Source organism: Geotrypetes seraphini, chromosome 3, assembly GCF_902459505.1.
Source record: "Geotrypetes seraphini chromosome 3, aGeoSer1.1, whole genome shotgun sequence".
Classification (NCBI taxonomy): Eukaryota; Metazoa; Chordata; class Amphibia; order Gymnophiona; family Dermophiidae; genus Geotrypetes; species Geotrypetes seraphini.
The window spans coordinates 77,966,216-77,985,247 of record NC_047086.1 but is presented as its reverse complement, the minus strand read 5'-3'; the positions used below and the strand labels follow the sequence as shown (position 1 = coordinate 77,985,247).

Below are 19,032 nucleotides of genomic sequence, written 5' to 3'. Positions count from 1 at the left end.
ACAAAACTTGATTAGAAACAACATATTTAGTTTCACCTCCAGGAGCAAGAACATATAAATTCTTGGGTGAAGAGACCCCCAGGTAGTGAGGGATCTGCATACCAAGTTTCGTTCAAATCGGTCAAGCCGTTTTTGATGTACTGTGAGAATGGCAGATGTTTACATTTTTTGCATTGACATGAATGGGTGAAATCTTATTTTCTGTTTGTAGCTCCGCCCACGTGTGCAGGTGGGCCGCGAGACCCCCAGAACATATCACCCCAGGTAGTGAGGGATCTGCATACCAAGTTTCGTTCAAATCGGTCAAGCCGTTTTTGATGTACTGTGAGAATGGCAGCTTTTTACATTTTTTCCATTGACATGAATGGGTGAAATCTGATGTTCTGTTTGTAGCTCCGCCCACGTGTGCAGGTGGGCCGCAAGACCCCCAGAACATATCACGCCAGGTAGTGAGGGATCTGCATACCAAGTTTCGTTCAAATCGGTAAAGCCGTTTTTGCGTGATCGCGGCACATACACACACACACACATACATACATACACACATACATACCTCCGATTTTATATATATAGATTCTGAGCTCTCTTGGGAGAATGGTGTAGAAAATTGAATAAATAAATATATTGATAATATTGAACACACAGGATTAAATTCTATTTATGATATCCAAAAAATACAGTGCCAAAAAGTTCTATTCCATAAACTGTGCTTAAAGATAGGTGCAATTTATAGAACAGTGCTTACGCCTGGGAATTGCAATAAAATTAAGAGATGGTCATTTGCACCAATGAAAATTAGGTGCAAAATGCTCATGCTTAGTCCCACCCCCACCTGGCTACCTGGATTTTTCATGGCTCCATTTGTTACTTATTTAATTATTTGCTTGCCTATTTTTCTGATTGAACCAGATTTCATGTATATGTTCTCTTTGCCACTTTCCAATAAAAATAAATTTTTTTTAAAAAATGCTCATGCTTAAATCTAAGCGTGGAGACCCAAATTCTGTAATTATGTGCGTAATTTAAAGGAACACCCCCTTGACCTGGCTATTTCCACACACCCTCTTTTGACGCGCATGTAATATATTTAGACAAGATTCCACAAGTAAATTTACGTGCATAAACCTTTAATTCATCCTAATTAATGCCAATAATTGTTAAATGCCAGTTATCAGTGCTAATTAGCTGGTGTAATGAAATTGCATGTGCGCTAGCGTTTTTAGCATGCACTAACCCCATGCTACATGAAAAATGCTAATGCAGGCTCTATGGAGGTGTTAGCATGTAGCGTGCATGGCAATGTAGCGCGCACTAAAACCGCTAGCGCACCTTAGTAAAAGGAGCCCTAAAATTATATGCACAATTGTGGGTGCTTTTTATAGAATTAGGGGGCTACTGTACCACTCCATTTGTTCTGATATCAAACCCATCAATTACACAGATAATGGACATCTCAGAAACTAATGAGGCAGTTCTATCACTTGTTGCTTCCAGTTGGGCATACCAGTGCTGAGCATCAATTCTATAAGAAGCAAAAAGAAAGTCCAACTTGGTCTGCAGAAAAAACACCAACCAGGAAAAACCAACAAGACTGCAGATTGTGTACAAGATGCAGGCAAATTTATTGTATCAAAATTAAAATGCAAAAAATAATATAAATAAAACCCTTTTACCAATCAAGGGACCCGACACGGTCCGTGTTTCGGACAAACCTTCATCAGGGGTCCATGGTAAATAAGGTCTAAAACGTACCACAGAAAAATTGAAGATAACAACAAAATGCCTGTATGTTAAGTTCGAACTTTGTCCGAAAACACGGATCGTGTCGGGTCCCTTGATTGGTAAAAGGGTTTTATTTATTTTATTTTTTGCATTTTAATTTTGATACAATAAATTTGCCTGCATCTTGTACACAGTCTGCAGTCTTGTTGGTTTTTCCTGGTTGGCATCAATTCTATAAGAAATCTGTGCATCAAAAATTGTGCATACACCTACATGTATGCACAATCATTTACTCCAGATGAATGGCAGGTGTAAATAAGCATGCCTAAATGCATCATACAGTTCAATATGAAGTATATAAATTGGACTCTTCAATACTGACTCCTAAAAAAGAGCCATCACCTACAAGATTAACACACTTCTGTAGACTCCTTTTTACAGGTTAGTAAGTTCAAGTTTTCTAAAACCTTTTTAAATTTAAACATGCATAAAGAAAGAAAAAAGTCATGGTGCTGGGATCACAGCAAGAATTTTGATAAATATAAATGTTTGAACTATCCTAAGGACAATTTGAAGAATAGATTTGGTGATAAGTTTTGAAAAGTTAAAAAAAAAACCAAACCAAGGTGCCAGAGGGTAGGTTTTTATGCCGATGAATGAAAGAAAAAGGAGCTGGGAGAAATCTTCTGTACATCTCCTAATGGAACTCTGAGACTTTTCCTACTCCTGGACCATAAATTTAAAAGGTTTTATAAAACTTGAAGGCAACACTAACCTGTAAAAAAGAGTAAAGTGTGTTAATCTTGTAGGTGTTGGCTTTTTTTAGGAGTCAGTATTGAAGAGTGTTTTAGACCTACTACCCAATATTTGATTCTGTATATAAATTAGAGACATGCCTATGCCCCTCCCACTAATACCGCTTTGTAGTTACACACTAAGACAATTAACTATCATTTATTGTGTAGTATACTTGTGGCATGTAACTGCAGGTGAGCAGTGTTTAGACTCATCTTTAACACGTGTAGCTTTCTTCATGAATAATACTGTTAAGGGAAAAAGTGAAAGTCTAAAAATGGTCCATAAGTGTTGAAGGGACACGTCTTGTAGTTTTCCATAGAATGTTTTGAAGCTGTAAGAAAACCAGACCCTGTTTGTTTTTTCCTTCTCTGAAAATAGTACAAGGACATTTATGTTTGATAAGATGTGTGTTATCTTGTTGTGAGTGACTTCAATTGTTTTCATAAAGCCATATTTGCAAACAGCTTTAGTTAAGAGGCTTTGCTGGCCAAGGCTCTTCTGACCTTTTGGACTCCAGTCTCGAGATAGAAAAAATGCTGATTTCTTTAAAGTTTCATGTGACCTGTGTCCATATATGGTTTGTGTTTACGTCACATGCTGACAACACTGATTCATGTAGAATGATATAAAAGAGATGTAAAGCTCACAATAAAATTAGACATGTTTTGAAAGATGATTTCTGGTCTTTAAGATATGTCCCCAGGTGCACCTGACTTCCAAATGACAGTATGGGGCAGGAATTGGGACCTAATCCTTTTCAAGTGTCTGGATGTAACAGCAGTTATAAAAATGGTCATTATACATGTTTACTCAACCTTCTCTCTAATATAATCAGCACTCTAGGGTCCAAGAGAACAGAATTCTACAATGCCCCAGGTGCTTCCTTCCTGAGCCATAGGAGAGAAACTGGGTGAATGTGGGGCTCAGAGGTCTTCCTAAAGTGGAAGTTTAATGCTGTCGAAAGTTTTTGAAAACTGGTTCTTTGATTTCTTTTTCTTGATGGGTTTCAGCTTCTGTTTCTGATATATAGTAGGTTAGTAATCAGCTACTAGTGCTCAGCAATTCAAACTCTTGGTACAAGCGCTAATCCTAGGACTCCTGGACTACTGTAAAATCCTATACCTGTCATGTCCAACCAACATGGTAAAACAATTACAAACAGTCCAAAATACAGCTCTTAGACTGATTTACTCACTAAAAAAATATGATCACATTACCACCGCCTTCTGAGATTCACACTGGCTCCCAGTACAAGCACGCATACAATACAAATTCTACTGCACCCTATTCAAAGCCCTAAATGGAAATGGACCAAGCTATCTGAGCAACCGCCTAAACAGGAAAAACACATCCAGACCAAGGAGAACTCATGCACACTTTACCCACCCCCCAATCAAAGGTATACAAAGCAAAAAAATTAATATACGACGGACTATTAGCCACCAGAGCAGCGAAACTAGACCACCACCTCTCCAATCTGCTGACTGATGCCAACTACAAAACATTCAGGAAAGAACTTAGAACCTTTTTATTCAAGAAATTTATCAAATGATCTAACTAAACCTGATTGACCCTCCACAGATCCCGGCGCATACTATATTTATTAATTATGTATTCTCCCTGGAAATGCCCAGGCCAACTCTTGTTGTAAACCGCCTAGAACTGAAAGGTATTGGTGGGATAGAAGACACCAATGTAATATAATGTAATTTTGCTGACCGCCACCAGCATTTTGCCCAGGAATTAATGCTGGGCCATGTCCGCGCTTTGGCATTGAATTTCTGGGTTTCTGGAGATAAGTGTGATACTCGTACCCTGCTATGGGGCACTGCATAAACATAGAACTGACTTTTCTGTGGTCCTATTTATGTAGTGACCTTGTCCAGTTAAGTGGTGAATATCGGCATTTAACCGACCAAGTTCTGAATCTGTCTCCGGAATGCCAACAAATAACCAATTTTTAGTAGCATTAACCAATTAAGTGCTGCCCAAAATGAATGGTTAGCCTCAAACATGATTTAACTGTCCAGGATCCATTTCTGTCTGGTAAAATCACTTTGAATATCAACCCTTTGGTGATTATTTCATTTAAAAACTATCCATGGGGAGTAGCCTGACAATGCATTGGGCTGAGAACCTGAGGACTGTCTTCCATTCCCACTGCAGCCCCTTGTAACTCTGGCCAAGTAACTTAACTTTTCACTGCCCCAGATGCCAAATTTAGAATGTGAGCCCATTAGGGACAGGGAAAGTACCTGCATGTAATATATGTAAACTACTTTGGTTGTACCCACAGAAAGACAGTATATCAAATCCATGATCCTAAACATATACCTGAATATTCAACCTCAGCCAATACCTGAATACTTGGGTATGACCGCAACTGCCACCATCATTCAGATAATGGTGATATTTAGCATGCCTACCTAGATAGCAACACAAATAACTTAGGATAGCTTTTCTACCATCCTTAATTATTCATGTTATGATTTGCATAGTTTGCCCTGGACAATCTTGGCTGCTCTGGCATTATCTAGATACAATCACAGTGATTTTCATCCGCATTATCCATATAGTGCTACTGAAAATCACTGACCAACCCCAGTGCGCAACAACTGCTACCCAGTTAACTGTCTTTAACCCCCCCCTTTTATAAAACCGTAGTGCAGTTTTTAGCGCAGACCACAGCAGTAACAGCTCCAATGCTCATAGAATTCCTATTAACGTCAAAGTTGTTACCGCTGCACCCAGTGCTAAAAACCGCGCTACGGTTTTGTAAAGGGCGGGGAGGTAACTATAGGGCCCATTCTTTTTTTCACTTTCTGCTGTTTTAACTTAGCCTGTATACTTTTAAAGTCAATTTAAATCACATTCTCTTAGTAATATTTTTTCATGTATTATAGGATCAATGAAGATTGCTTACTTTTCCCCTACTAATCCAACAAAATGAATCCTTAAAAAATAATAAATGCATTGTTAATTAGGCAGTTTATTAGCTCGTGCATTTAATTATTATATGAACCATAACTGAATGCTAGACTTTCAGGAAATAAATGCAGATTTGCCTGTATCCCATTTAAGGATGAGGACACATTGCTACTACTTCTCTTAATTGATAGCATAGAAAATTAGAATTTTCAAGGACTAATGGACTATTTTCTGAGAAAGCTGCCAGTTCTGCTTTGACTGTTTCTGGAGATAACCTTATCCATTATTATTTAACCCACCCTGTTTTTACACTTATTGTTAGAAACTTCCTCATAGTTCATATAACTGTCAAAATATCCAAGGACAATTTTTGTACTGCCAAAGAAAGTTATTATTTTAATTCATTTTCTGTAATGCCATTGTACATTAACTGAGATATAGTTGAAACAATTGCCCTCACTGCAAAATAGAAAACTTTAAGGTGCAAAAAAAAAGTGTTTTGTGTGCTTTCTAGAATTTATTCATGTGGCCATCTGACTATGAATAAAAAGGAAAATTAGAAACAGCGTTGCTGTCCCCGTCCACACCCCCCCCCCAAAAAAAACCCCAAAAAAACAAAAAAAACACAACTTGGTAAAATATCTAGTGATCAAGCTCTTTGGTTCTAGGTCAATTCCCAACTAATTCAAATTCCCCCTGACTAATCCCACCGCCATAACCTTTATGTTGCCAAATATACTTCATTGTGTACAGTATATGTAAAGAAAAAAATTACTTAGTAAACCATTAGAAAGAAGGATAGACAGTTACAAAGCTGAGTTGAATGTATCTAGTTTTCTTTTTAAATTTAATATTTATAGTGGAACCAGTATGCAGTTTTAATGGCCTGCAAGCTGTGTCATAGGCCCATGGCAGTGAGTTGGCTAAACCACAGCTATTTTACTTCTTCTTAACCTAGAAACATGATGGCAAATAAAGGCCAAATGGCCCATCCAGTCTGCCCATCTGCAACATCCACTGTCTATTCCCCTCCCCATGAGATCTCGCATGCCTGTCCCACACTTTCTTAAATTCAGACACAAGCCTTTGCCTCCACCTCCTCGAATGGGAGACTATTCCATTCATCTGCCACCCCTTCTGTAAAAAAGTATTTCCTTAGATTACTCCTGAGCCTATCACCTCTTAATTTTATCCTATGCCCTCTCATTCTGCAGTTTCCTTTCAAATGAAAGAGATTTGTCTTATGCACATTTTTGCCACATAGGTACTTATATGTCTCTGTTATATCTCCCCTCTCCTGCCTTTCCTCCAAAGTATACTTATTGAGATCTTTAAGTCTGCCTCCATGTACCTTATGATGAAGACCACCGACCATTTTAGTAGCCTTCCTCTGAACCGACTCCATCCTGTTTATATATTTTTGAAAGTTCGGTATCCAGAATTACACACAATATTCTAAATAAGATCTTACCAGAGTCTTATACAGTGACATCGACACCTCCTATTTCCTACTGGCCATAATTATCCCTATGCACCCTAGCATATTTCTAGCTTTTACTGTCACCTTTTCAACCTGTTTGGCCACCTTAAGATCATCACAAAAGTTCTTCACCCCTAAAATGTACCATTCCCTCAGGGTTTTGCAGCCCAAATGCATTATCTTGCATTTTTTTAGCATTAAATCTTAGATACCAAATTTAAGACCATTCTTCAAGCTTTGCTAGGTCCATCCTCATGTTATTCACACCATCAGAGGTGTCTACTCTATTGTAGATTATGATATCATCCACAAAGAACCGAACCTTGAGACACACCACTGGTAACATCCTTTTCTTCAGAGCAATCTCCATTGGCCACTGCTCTCTGTCGCCTTCCACTCAACCAGTTCATCATCTACTCCATCACTTTGGGGCCCATAACAAGGGCACTCGGCTTATTTATTAGACAATTGTGTGGGACACTGTCATAGGCTTTACTAAAATCTAAATACACAACAATTTTCTGGTCACCCAATCAAAGAAATCTAAATACACAACAATTTTCTGGTCACCCAATCAAAGAAATTAAGCAGATTTGTCTGACAAGACCTATTTCTAGTGAATCCATGTTGCCTCGGGTCCTGTAATCCACTGGAGTCCAGAAACATCACTAGTCTCTGTTTTAAAAGTGTTTCCATTAATTTACATACCACAGAAACCACTTATCGGCCTGTAGTTCCCATCTTCCTTAATTCTACTTTTGTGGAGAGGGACCACATCCGCCCTTTGCTAGTCCTCCATTACTACTCTTGACTCTGAAAAGGTCAGCCAGCGGAGCTGCCAGAACTTCCCTAAGTTTCTTCAATACCCTCGGATGTACACCATCCAGCCCAGTTGCTTTGTTCACTTTTAGTTTAGCTCCTCAAGAACACATCTGAAAATCAATCAGGGTCTACCACACTTCCAGCCCTATTTGTGTTTTCCTTCTGCAGTCCCACTCCTGGTGCTTCAGCTATAAACACAGAACAGAAATATGTATTAAGCAATTTAGTCTTAATCTTTATCAGCTTCTACATATTCCTCCCCTTCACCTTTGAGTTTCACAATGCCACTTTTGCATTTCTTCCTATCACTAATATATCTAAAAAATGTGTTGGCCCCCATTGTACCATGTCAGCAATTTGCATCTTTGCTTTCCTGACTACTTGACCAACCTTTCAATTGTTCCAGATATTTTTGCTTGTGTTCCTCTTTCTGTGATCTTTTGTAGTTTATGAAAGCTATCCTCCTCTTTTTTTTTTTTTTTTTTGTAAATCTTTATTCTTTTTCAGAACTTTTACAAAGCGCCAACAAATATACAGTCAAATAATACAAATAACAGCACTTATCATTGAACAAATAAGAAACAAAGTACTTTACTCCCTCCACCCTCCCTTGATGTGTGTAGAAATCATCAAGGTTAATCAATCAGTCTTTTTTTTTTTTTTTTTTTTTTGATAAATGCCTCTAATGGACCCCATATTTTTTTTAAAAAATTTATTATTACCCAATTGTTCTGCATTCGTTCTTTCATATCTGTAATACAAATGGAGCATTTCCCACCAAAAAGAAAAATTTAATCTGTCCCAGTTCTTCCAATTTCTGATTATCAATTGCATGGCCACACGTGTCATAATCAGAAGAAGTCTTCTTTTATAAATGTCTATTGGATTCTTAGCTTTCAACAATGTCCCAAACAGGATCACATCATAAGAGACTGGCCACCTTCCAGCCTTCTGGTACTTTGCTGGATTTTAAAGAAATATTACAAATTACTAACAATAGCTCTACAAGATCAGCACTCTGGGATATATACATCATCCGGTCCAGGCGATTTGCTACTGTTCAATTTGTCAAATTGACCCATTACAGTGTTGCAGAGATTTGTTTGAGTTTCTCCGATTCATCAGAATGGAATACCATTTCTGGCACCAGTAACTTCCCCACTTCTTCCTCAGTGAAGCTTGAAGCAAAGAATTCATTTAACCTCTCTGCTATGTCCTTATCTTCTCTGAGAGCCCCTTTTATCCCTTGGTTGTCTAGCAGTCCAATCAATTCTCTTCCTGGCTTCTTGCTTTTAATATACGTACCTGAAAAACATTTTACTGTGTGTTTGCTTCCAGCAAAATCTTCTTTATGCGGTCTCTCTTTGCCTTTCTTATTAGCGCCTTGCATTTGACCTGACATTCCTTGTGCTGTTTACAATTATTTTAAGTTGGATCCTTCTTCTACTTTCTGAAGGATTCTTTTTTAGTTCTAATAGCTTCCTTCACCTTGCTCGTTAACCATGCTGGCTGCGTTTGGTCGTCTTCCTCCTTTTTTAATACATGGAATATATCTAGTCTGGGTTTCCAGAATGGTATTTTTGAATAACCTCCACTGACCTTTACAGTTGCTCCTCTAAGTTTATTTTTTTTACCATTCTTCTCATGTTATCATAAGCTCAGTTTTTTAAGTTAAGTGCAAACTTATTCCAGAGATTATATCAAATCTGATCATGTTATGATCACTGTTATCAAGCAGCCCCAGCACCATTACCTCCTGCACCAAATCTGCTGTTTCATTTGATGCATTCAATATTTTAGATGTTTTTAATTGATCATAGTATAACGTAAATCATGTTCTGGATTTTTAGGTGTCTGATTTAGTAATAATACTAAATCATAAAAGGGCAGTTGAAGCTTTTGCCAAAGGTGGTAACCTTACACTTGGTGGGAATTTAACAGTTGCTATTGGACCTTTGGGAAGGTGAGTACTGTTCAAGTATGTTGTACTATATTAAGGGTCTGACATTTTAAAGTTTTCTTTCCCCTAATGAAGAAAATGTTATAAAATCACACCTATGTGAGTCCAAAAACACATAAGCTTACTTTATAAAGTCAACATAAGTGCTTGTGGTTTTGTAAAATAGACTGATTGGAAAAATAGATGAAAAAGTTCTTACAGAAACACAGATGATGAAGATCAGCAGTAGTGACAACCATGAGGAGGAATGACAAATAATTCAGGAGTCTACAATGATTTAGAAATTTATATATATCGGAAAAAGGATCACAGCATTCAGGAGGACTTTTAATAATAATAATAATTTTATTCTTATATACCGCCAAAGCCGTAGTAGTTCGAGGCGGTTTACAGCAAAGAAGGGATGGACAATCAGCGAATAGGTACAATCAATGAAATAGATACAATTTAAAAAGGTAAGCAGGATACCGAGGAAGGCATAAGGGATCTTGGAAAACGAGAGGTCGGGCATAAGATACAAATCAGTTAAACAGGTTTGTTTTTAATAATTTTCTGAAATTTAGGTAGGATGAGGAGCGCGAGATAATATTGCCCTGCCAGTCATTTAGTTGACCTGCTTGGAAGGCAGGCCTTTAGTGTTGGATAGTTAAACAGATGAACTCTGCGTGTGGGTCTGGATGAACAATCTAAGATAAAATGGGGAACCAACCATCCTCTCTGTGAAGAAGCACTTCTTTATATTACTCCTGCCTCAGCCAAATTTATGAGCATAACTCTGTTAGTATAAATCCTTCAAATATCAGGCCCAAAGTAATAAGTAAAATGTATTTCCTACAGTGTAATTTCTGTACCTTTTGTTTGTCACATGAGTAATGCAGTCTTTTAGCAGCTGCACTGTTTCTTCAGGTACATATGATACACTGGATTCATGTTTTCAGAATATAAGATTCTTATCTGGCAATCAGCAATTTCTATGCCTTAGTTTTCTGCTTTAATTGTAAGCAGTCAGGCCTCTTTAATCCATGCTTAGGTAAGCAATATACTTTATTATTTAAGCTATTATAGTTTTATATTTTACTAATTAATTGAAATTGTTGGTGTTCAAATCCTTATGTCACCTTTAATCCAAATTCTAATAAGTAATAACTCTTATAATCGGTTTGTTGGTAATTTTCTAAAGCTTTTTAAGAGGCATGCTATAATAAAAATAAATAAAAACCCTGGTTTTTTTTTAGAAATTTAGAGGGTGATGTCGCTTTACGAAGCTCTGCTGCTGTGTATACCTACTGCAAGTCCCGTGGTCTCTTCGCTGGAATTTCATTGGAAGGATCGGGGTTAATTGAAAGGAAAGAAACTAATCGCAAGTAAGTGTCAATGAAAATTAGAAAATTGAAAGCAGTGACATAATAATTAAAAAAACATTGTAGAGGTCAATGACACAGAGAAATTTACCCTAATGTCATTTTTCCTCAGTGGTTTATTTTTTAAAACAATTTATTATTTATATACCACTTATATCCTAAGTGGTTTATATTCCGGTACTTTATCATATTTCCCTATCTGTTCCGGTGGGCCAAACTCTATCTAGTGTACCTGGGGCAATGAGGGGATTAAGTGACTTGCCCAGGGTCACAAGGAGCAGTGAAAACATAAGCATTGTCGTGTGCGGACAGACTGAAGGTCCATCAAGCCCCGTTTCCTTTTTGAAAATTTTTAAGCCCTTAACCCTATTTCAAATACTGTCCAATCCAAGTCACAAGTACCTGGCAGGATCTCAAAAACAGTAATAGAGTCCATGCTGCTTATCCCAGGTACAAACAGTGGATTTTTCCAAGTCTACCTTAATGATGGGTTATAGGCTTTTCTTCCCGAAACGTGTCCAAGCTTCTTCTTAAACCCTGCTACACTAGTGGCGTTTACTACAGTCCTACTGGCAGTGAATTCCAGGTTTACTTAATAAGTTGAGTGAAGAAATATTTTTTCCCATTTGTTTTAAATGTACTACTCATTGTGTGCCCCCAGCACCCTCTTGTACTTCTGAAAAGAGTAAACAAGCAATTCACATCTAGTCATTCCACTCCACTCAATTTATAGACCTCATTTATTTGTTTTATTTATTTATTTAATTCATTTTCTATCCGGCTGTCCCCAAAGAGCTCAGAACAGATTACAGGTTAAACATACATAATTTTAGTACAAGTTTACGATACAAGTTTTGTTATGGTTTTTTAAAAAAATCTTTATTCATTTTAAAGCTAAAAATAAGTGCAACATATTATACAGACAGTTTACACTTTAACAGCACTTAGGGCTCCTTTTACTAAGGTGCGCTAGCATTTTTAGCGCACGCAGGAAATTACCGTGCGCTACGCTTCTAGAACTAATGCCAGCTCAATGCTGGCATTAAGGTCTAGCGCACGCGGCAATGTAACGTGCATTATTCCGCGCATTAAAGCCCTAATGTGGCTTAGTAAAAGGGGCCCTTAAATTCAATCAAATTATATTTCATAACAAATACATGCCCCTTCTCCCCCCTACCTTATACCCAACAATTACATTCTACCATAATTAAATTAAAATAATTTCCCCAGCCACCCACCCTGGATATGTAATATCAAAGGGAAATATCAATAATCATTCCTTATGGTTCCCAAACATCCTTACATTTCCTATAATGTCCCTGTTGTATGGCAATCATACGTTCCATTTTAAAAATGTGGCATAAAGATTCCCACCAAAAGTTATAATTTTAACAGGTCCCAGTTTTTCCAGTTCTTCAAAATAAGTTGTATAGCTACTCCTGTCATGATGAAAAGTAATTTGTTGTAAATCCAGGCAGATTTTCTAGGGCATCAGGTCGCCCAGTGTATAAATTAATATCTGAATTTTTGAATAAGAAACCAAAAAATAGTCTTTGAGACATTTGGAGCATTGAGATTAAGCAGCAGATTTCTGCGTCTCGATGGCCACGAATTTGGACTTGGAGGATGAGATGTACGGCATCTACATCTATGAGACAAACATGGTTTGTTTGTTTTTTTGTTACATAGAAGTTTCTGGCCCCCTTTTCGTTTGCAGAAATTAGATAGTACTAAATCTAATAGATGCTGGCACTGTCATCTGCTCTTCTTTTGTTCCTTGATACTTACATTTTGGCAGTCCATTTGGAATCAAATTAATAGAATACTGGAAAATTCAAGTTGCGTTGACTTATGATACAGTGTTGTTTGGCATGATACAAGTTTTTATCCTAACTTGATACATACTAGGGTCTAATATTAATAAGCAGTTTGCTGGTTACAATTTGCCATAGTTATCCTTACAGTGCAAGGTTTTCAGTGCAAGTTTCATCCTAATTGGATACACAGATAGTTTACAGGTTAAATATGCCATAGTTTTACAATGCAAGTTTTCCTTATGTGACATATACATTTCTTTGTAGTCCCATCAGTCAAGGGCAGAGGTTTAGGTGAAGAGGTATGTTTTTACTGCTTTTCTAAAGCTGAGGAGTCCTTCAATGGATCTGATCTCCAGGGACAGTCGATTCCAATGACTCGGTGTAAAGTGGAAGTAGGACCGTTGATTAGCGGTTTGCAGTCAAAGGGCACAACAAGGGGGCATTTTGAGGCATATTTCGGCCTTGAGCAGAGGGACCAGTTCAGCAACATTTGGCTACGGGCAGCTAGTGGGCCAATGCTAGAGCCTGAGAGACAGGATCGTGGGCACTGAGGTTTCTTAGAAGCCTGATTGCTGAGTTTTGAACACGCTGGAGACGTCGTACATTCTTTGCAATGAGACCGTTGAATAGCGCATTACACTAATCCATGCAGGAGAATACTAAGCAATAGAGTAGTTGGGCAAAGTCAAACTCTAAAAAGTAGTTTCTTATTTTTCGAAGTTGTCGCAGGTAGTAAAATGAAGAAGATACTACATAAGAGATATGTTTGGAAAGCGACAGGTTGCAATCAAGGAGTATTCCTAGGCTGCGTACTTGGTCTTTTGCAGTTATAGTAGTTGAGTTCCTGCGCAGCGAAAGATGTTTTTTATTTACATGAGGCAGGTTAGGAGTTTTGCAATCTGGGTGTCGCAGACTTCTGCTAGCGGTAGGTACAGTTGGATGTCATCTACGAAGGAGTGAATCTGTATTTGATATTTGCGGGCTATATCTAGGACAGGTCTAATGTAGAAATTGAATAATAGCGAGGATAGCAGAGCCTCCTGCGGAACACCGTATTGTTTCAGTTTCGATAGCACGTCATTCAGCAGAATGCTTTGGGATCTGTTATTCAGGAAAGAGGAGAATCATCATAGTGTGATGTCATGGATTCCTATTTCAGAGAGTCGCTCAATGAGGAGAGGATGGTCAATAGAGTCGAAGGCCGCTCTGAGATCCAGCAGCACCAGAAGGACATCATTACCCTTGTCAATGAGTTTCCAGCAGTCGTCAACAATGTCGAGAAGGAATGGTTTCAGTACTATGGAATTTCTTGAATCCCAATTGGAAAGCAGAGAGGGCATCTTCTTTGTCGATAAAGGAGTTTAATTGGTTTAACATTGTTTTTCCAGGATCTTGGACATGAAGGGTAGGTTGGAGACAGGTCTAAAGCTGCCGGGCATGTTAGGATCGAGTATGGTTTTTTTTCAAAATTGGTCTGATGACCACTGACTTCCAGTTTTTGGGCACTATGCCTGTTTGTAGAGAGAGGTGTTCATGAGAGGAAGGATAGAGTTTACAAAGGCGTTTTTCACTGCCACTAGGAGGTGTGGCAGACAGGGGTCCAGGTTGGAGCTGGAAGGGCGAATTGTGTTTAGTATCTCAGCGATGTCATCATGGGAGATGGTTGCGAAGTTCTTTAGGTTACCAGTTGTGGTTTTAGTTGTTTTGTCTTAGTCGCTGGGGGATAATGTCTGTTGCATGGTGGAGTCGACTTGAGACTTTATTTTGTATACTTTGTCAGCAAAGTAGTCTGAGAGCGTTTTGCTGTTGAGTTCAGTGTTAAGATACTGATTGTCTCCTTGTGATGTTGTGAGTATTTTTTGTTAGTTTGGAAAGGTTTTTTGATCTGTTGGAGTTCTTTAATAGTTGTTCAGAGTAGTACTTCTTTTTAGCCTCTAGGGTGGCTATTTTATATTCTTCATGCAGTTCCTTCCATTTGGACCTGTCACTATTAAGTCTGGATTAGTACCATTTTCTTTCTGCTTTCCTTAGTTCGCTTTTCTTAGTTCTTAAGTTGTCAGTAAACCTGGGGGAGGAATATTTGTGGGGGTAGTATTTGATCTCTTTGATTGAGGCTAGTGCTTCGTTTTGTGACCTCTTTGCTGCTTTTTATTTCTTTGTTATACTATACATTTGTTTTAAATGTCTGTATATTTGTTTAATATTACAGTACAGTGGAACCTTGGTTTACGAGCATAATTTGTTCCAGAAGCATGCTCGTAAACCAAAATACTCATATATCAAAGCAAGTTTCCCCATAGGAAATAATAGAAACTCGCTTTGATACGTTCCCCCCCCCCCGATGCCAGCGGTGCTGCTCCCCCCCACTCGCAAAGACCTCCCCTCCACGAACCGCGAACAGGCACACCCCCCCGCCCGAACAACTTAAACTTACCCCCCGTCTGGCACCGGCACGCAGCCCAAGGACGTGCCGGTGCTGCTAGAAGATCTTCCTGCATCTGCCGGCCTTAAGCATGCATCTGCGCATGCTCAAGGACTTCTAATTCTCCCTCTTGCCGAGGGTGCCAGTTTGAGCGGGGGGGCCTTTGAGAGCGGGGGGGGGGGAGCGATGCCAGCTATCAGGGGGGGTGCTCGCAAATCAAGTCAACACTCGGTTTGTGAGACAAGTTTTGCGAGAATGTTTTGCTCGTCTTGCAAAACACTCGCAAACCGGGTTACTCGCAAACCGAGGTTTGACTGTATATGTATTTTAACAAGAAATTTGTTTTAATAGTTTTAAGAGCCATTTGCCGTATAGTTTTCACTATTGAATATTTATAATTCACATATACTGAAGTTTTCCTATTTTATCTGGGGTTTTTTTGCTTTTTTTAAACTCAACTTGAGTGTTGTTTATAAGGTGTGTAATCAAATAAAAATAGATTTAAAAAAAGCTCCCTTTTATCAAGCTGTGTTAGGGGTGAGTCTTTATGGTAAAAGCTTTGACTCTCATAGGAATTCAATGAGTGTTGGAGCTTTTACTGCAGTGGCCTCAGATAAAAAAAAAATCCTAATGCAGCTTGATAAAAGGGGGCCTAAATTACATTATTATCTAAAAAAAATTATATTTTGTGTGTTTAGGTTTTATTGTCAAGATATTCGGGCTTCCGAAATCCTATCTGGTGAAGTGTCGCGTCCTTCTCAGGCAGAAGAACTTTATGAAGTACTTGATTCTTTCACAGAAAAATATGAAAATTCAGAGCAAAGGAGTAATTTGAGAAAACAAACTAGGGAACAAAGAAAGGTATGACACATCTGTCTTGATTTCTTCTCATAGTCAATTTATTTTTATAAATATATAGTAAGATATCAATTACAACATAATCTTCTCACCATGCCTTCTTAAAAGCATACCACTTTACAAAATACAGTTTATTTTTATTTGTTCCAACCCTGCAGAATCTAGGAGGTAAATTATATTTAAAAGGTTGAAAATGTCTGCTCTGTCTGCATTATCTGTCTGGTAAAATAGCTATCCAAATATTTTATAGAATAGTATCAAATTTGGCACGGATAAAACTAGTGAAAAGGCATATTGAGTTTGAAAATAAGCCAGATTGGACTAAGGGAGGAGGGAGAGAGAGCAATTCCAGGAAAATAGTCACCAAAAACACGAGTGCATGCGTTCCTGCACCTATCACATAGAAACGTTAATCAGTGAAACATGGTGGGTAGAGAAAATTTGACCTCAGTCCTGTCCTGGATACAAAAAAAATATGGCTAATATAAATATGAACACATACTCACACTTACAAATGTGCATACGGACACACTTTTACAGAATTCATAAAAAAAAACCTACAGATACTCCCAAAAACATATAAACAGTTCCCCAAACATATATACAGAAGGATTGAAAATTATCTCATGAGACATTCTATACATGCTTTTCCCACCAGGATTTTCATATCTTCCCTTCTCCTGGTTTTCTAATAGTTGTACAGGCCAGTTACATGCATAAATTCTAACTAAAGACAATTAACTGCAATAACTAGTTGTTAGCATCCAATTATTGCTAGTTAAGGGCTTGTTGATTAATTAAATTGTATGCACAACTTAGGTGTGTGCCCAGATTTTGGCCCTTTACTATGGGCGCCATATATAGAATTTCTCCGCTAATGGCTAAACTGTGTAATTTGTGTCTAGTTAATATGTATGGTTTTCTAGTGGTAGAGAAGTATGGCAAAACCAATTGTCTTGCTTCAGTGGCACCCAGTGGTTTAAATCTGAAATAATCCTATCAAATTTGAGAGTGACATGTAATGGTTAGATATATTATCAGATTTGTTTTTATTTTTTATTCCTTCCAAACTAGCAAAATGTTTGGAAACCATTGTGTTGCGTCCAGCTTGAAAAAACATGAAGGTAGAGAACGCTATTACTGGATATTATAAACTATTTGGAGGCTCCCAGTTTTTTGCAGCAGCTCAGAGATAGATTCTTAAGCAAAAGCTAAAAGATTTATCACAGTTTTCAAGATTTGCTGACTCATTTCCAAAATACTATGTTTTGTGCAAATGTTAATGGAAAGAGAGGCTTCAAACAACTCACTGTACTGCAAGATGTGGAGGGTAGCAAATAGAGATGCAACAAGAGAGGGAGGGGGTTGATATAGTGAACTACAATTTTAGATGGAAAAAGGGACAGCGAGGCAGTAGGGTAGAAAACTATAATTGCATTCAGCAGATCTCCCTAGGGCAGTGTATCACAAAGTGTGTGCCTGTGCCACGAGATGCTGGGGAGGAGGAGAGGCTGGCTCTCTAGCGCTGGCTGACTACCTACAGGATGTGCCTCTCGCAGCAAGAGGCACAACCTGTAGGCAGTCAGCTGGTGCCAGCGCCTCTCCTCCTCTCCGCACCTCTTCTCTTCCAACACCTCCCACTGGTGGCTCAGGGCGTGACATTATCGCATCGACGTCTGCACACCTCTGGATGCCCTCGAGCCATGGTTACCAGTTTAGTGTGCCACAGCTTCACAAAGTTTGCGAGACACTGCCCTAGGGGAAGTACCATTATGCATCTAGGTAAAAGCATCTGTAAAAGGATTTTTAATTGTGACTTTAAATCTTGAGGATATTAAGTTGGTGTAAATAGAAGGGAAGCACATTTCAAAGGGTGAGCCTGACTACTGAAAAAAGTTCATAAATTCATAAGTTTCTGCCTGAAAGAAGGAATAACCAAGAGATTTTGCTGAGATGAGGGGGAAAAAAAGATGTCAGAAAGTGAACCAGGAAAGCTGGAAGGCCAGGCTTCCTGATTTTGAAGACTAGAAATAAAATTTTACAAATGATGAGATAGATTATGGGGATCCAATGTGCATTTTCAAGGAGGTATTTTTTGAGCCTGTAATCAACTTGATAGATGTGTTTTGGATCGGTTGAATGCGGTAGAGGTCTTTCTGTTTGAGACCTTTGTGTAGTGAGTTACAGTAGTCTAGCTGATTGAGTAGAAAGGAATGAACTACTGTGTTCAGAGCTGATTGTTGAAGAAGCAATCTGTTAGCTGAATCATATGAAGTTTATAGAAGCAACATTGTATTAAAGCAGAAACCTGAATTTGGAAGTTAAGGGTAGAATTTAATGTAACACCGAGAACCCTTACTGACTTGATTAGAGGAACCTGGGTATAATGGGGTATGAGTGAAGAAGAAAGAGTTGAGCCTGTAAGGTTTGAGAATATAAGAGCTTTTGATTTATCTGGATTGAGCATGAGTTTATTAATGTTGAGCCAGGATGTGACCCATTCCAGTTGGGACTTGAGATTATGTATGTAGTGTGGGTCAGCGGGATCCAAGGGCAAAAGGATCTAAATGGCATCTGCATAGAAGAGGAGGCATCTCACAATTGGGAGAGAGAGGTGTGGAAGTACGTTTGTTGAAGCTTACAAAATATTTCCTGTTGGTTAGATATGAGCGGAACCATTCGGAAGCTAAATCTGGAATGCCAATAACTCATAACCACTGGAGTAGGATGATATGATCTACTAGATCGAATGCAGCGGACAGATCTATAAAGAGAAGTATAACAGATTTGTAGTGATCTAGGAAATATGTAATGAAGGTGGTAACATCCACCAGAATGGTCTCTTTACAGTGGTGCCTTCAAAA

At 38.4% G+C, this 19,032-nt stretch overlaps 1 protein-coding gene across 3 annotated transcripts in view; it reads left to right on the top strand.

Moving 5' to 3' along the window:
* The window catches only part of SH3YL1 (SH3 and SYLF domain containing 1), a 63,870-nt gene that overhangs the window by 27,843 nt on the left and 16,995 nt on the right, over positions 1-19,032 (top strand). For all 3 annotated transcript variants that reach the window (XR_004538778.1, XM_033937558.1, XM_033937556.1), the window contains exons 5-7: positions 9,601-9,713; positions 10,946-11,074; positions 16,009-16,171. Coding sequence is in view for 2 of the 3 variants with exons in the window: in XM_033937558.1 (XP_033793449.1) it covers positions 9,601-9,713; positions 10,946-11,074; positions 16,009-16,171 (405 nt within the window). In the remaining variant the exon portion in view is untranslated. The remainder of the gene's footprint in view (positions 1-9,600; positions 9,714-10,945; positions 11,075-16,008; positions 16,172-19,032) is intronic.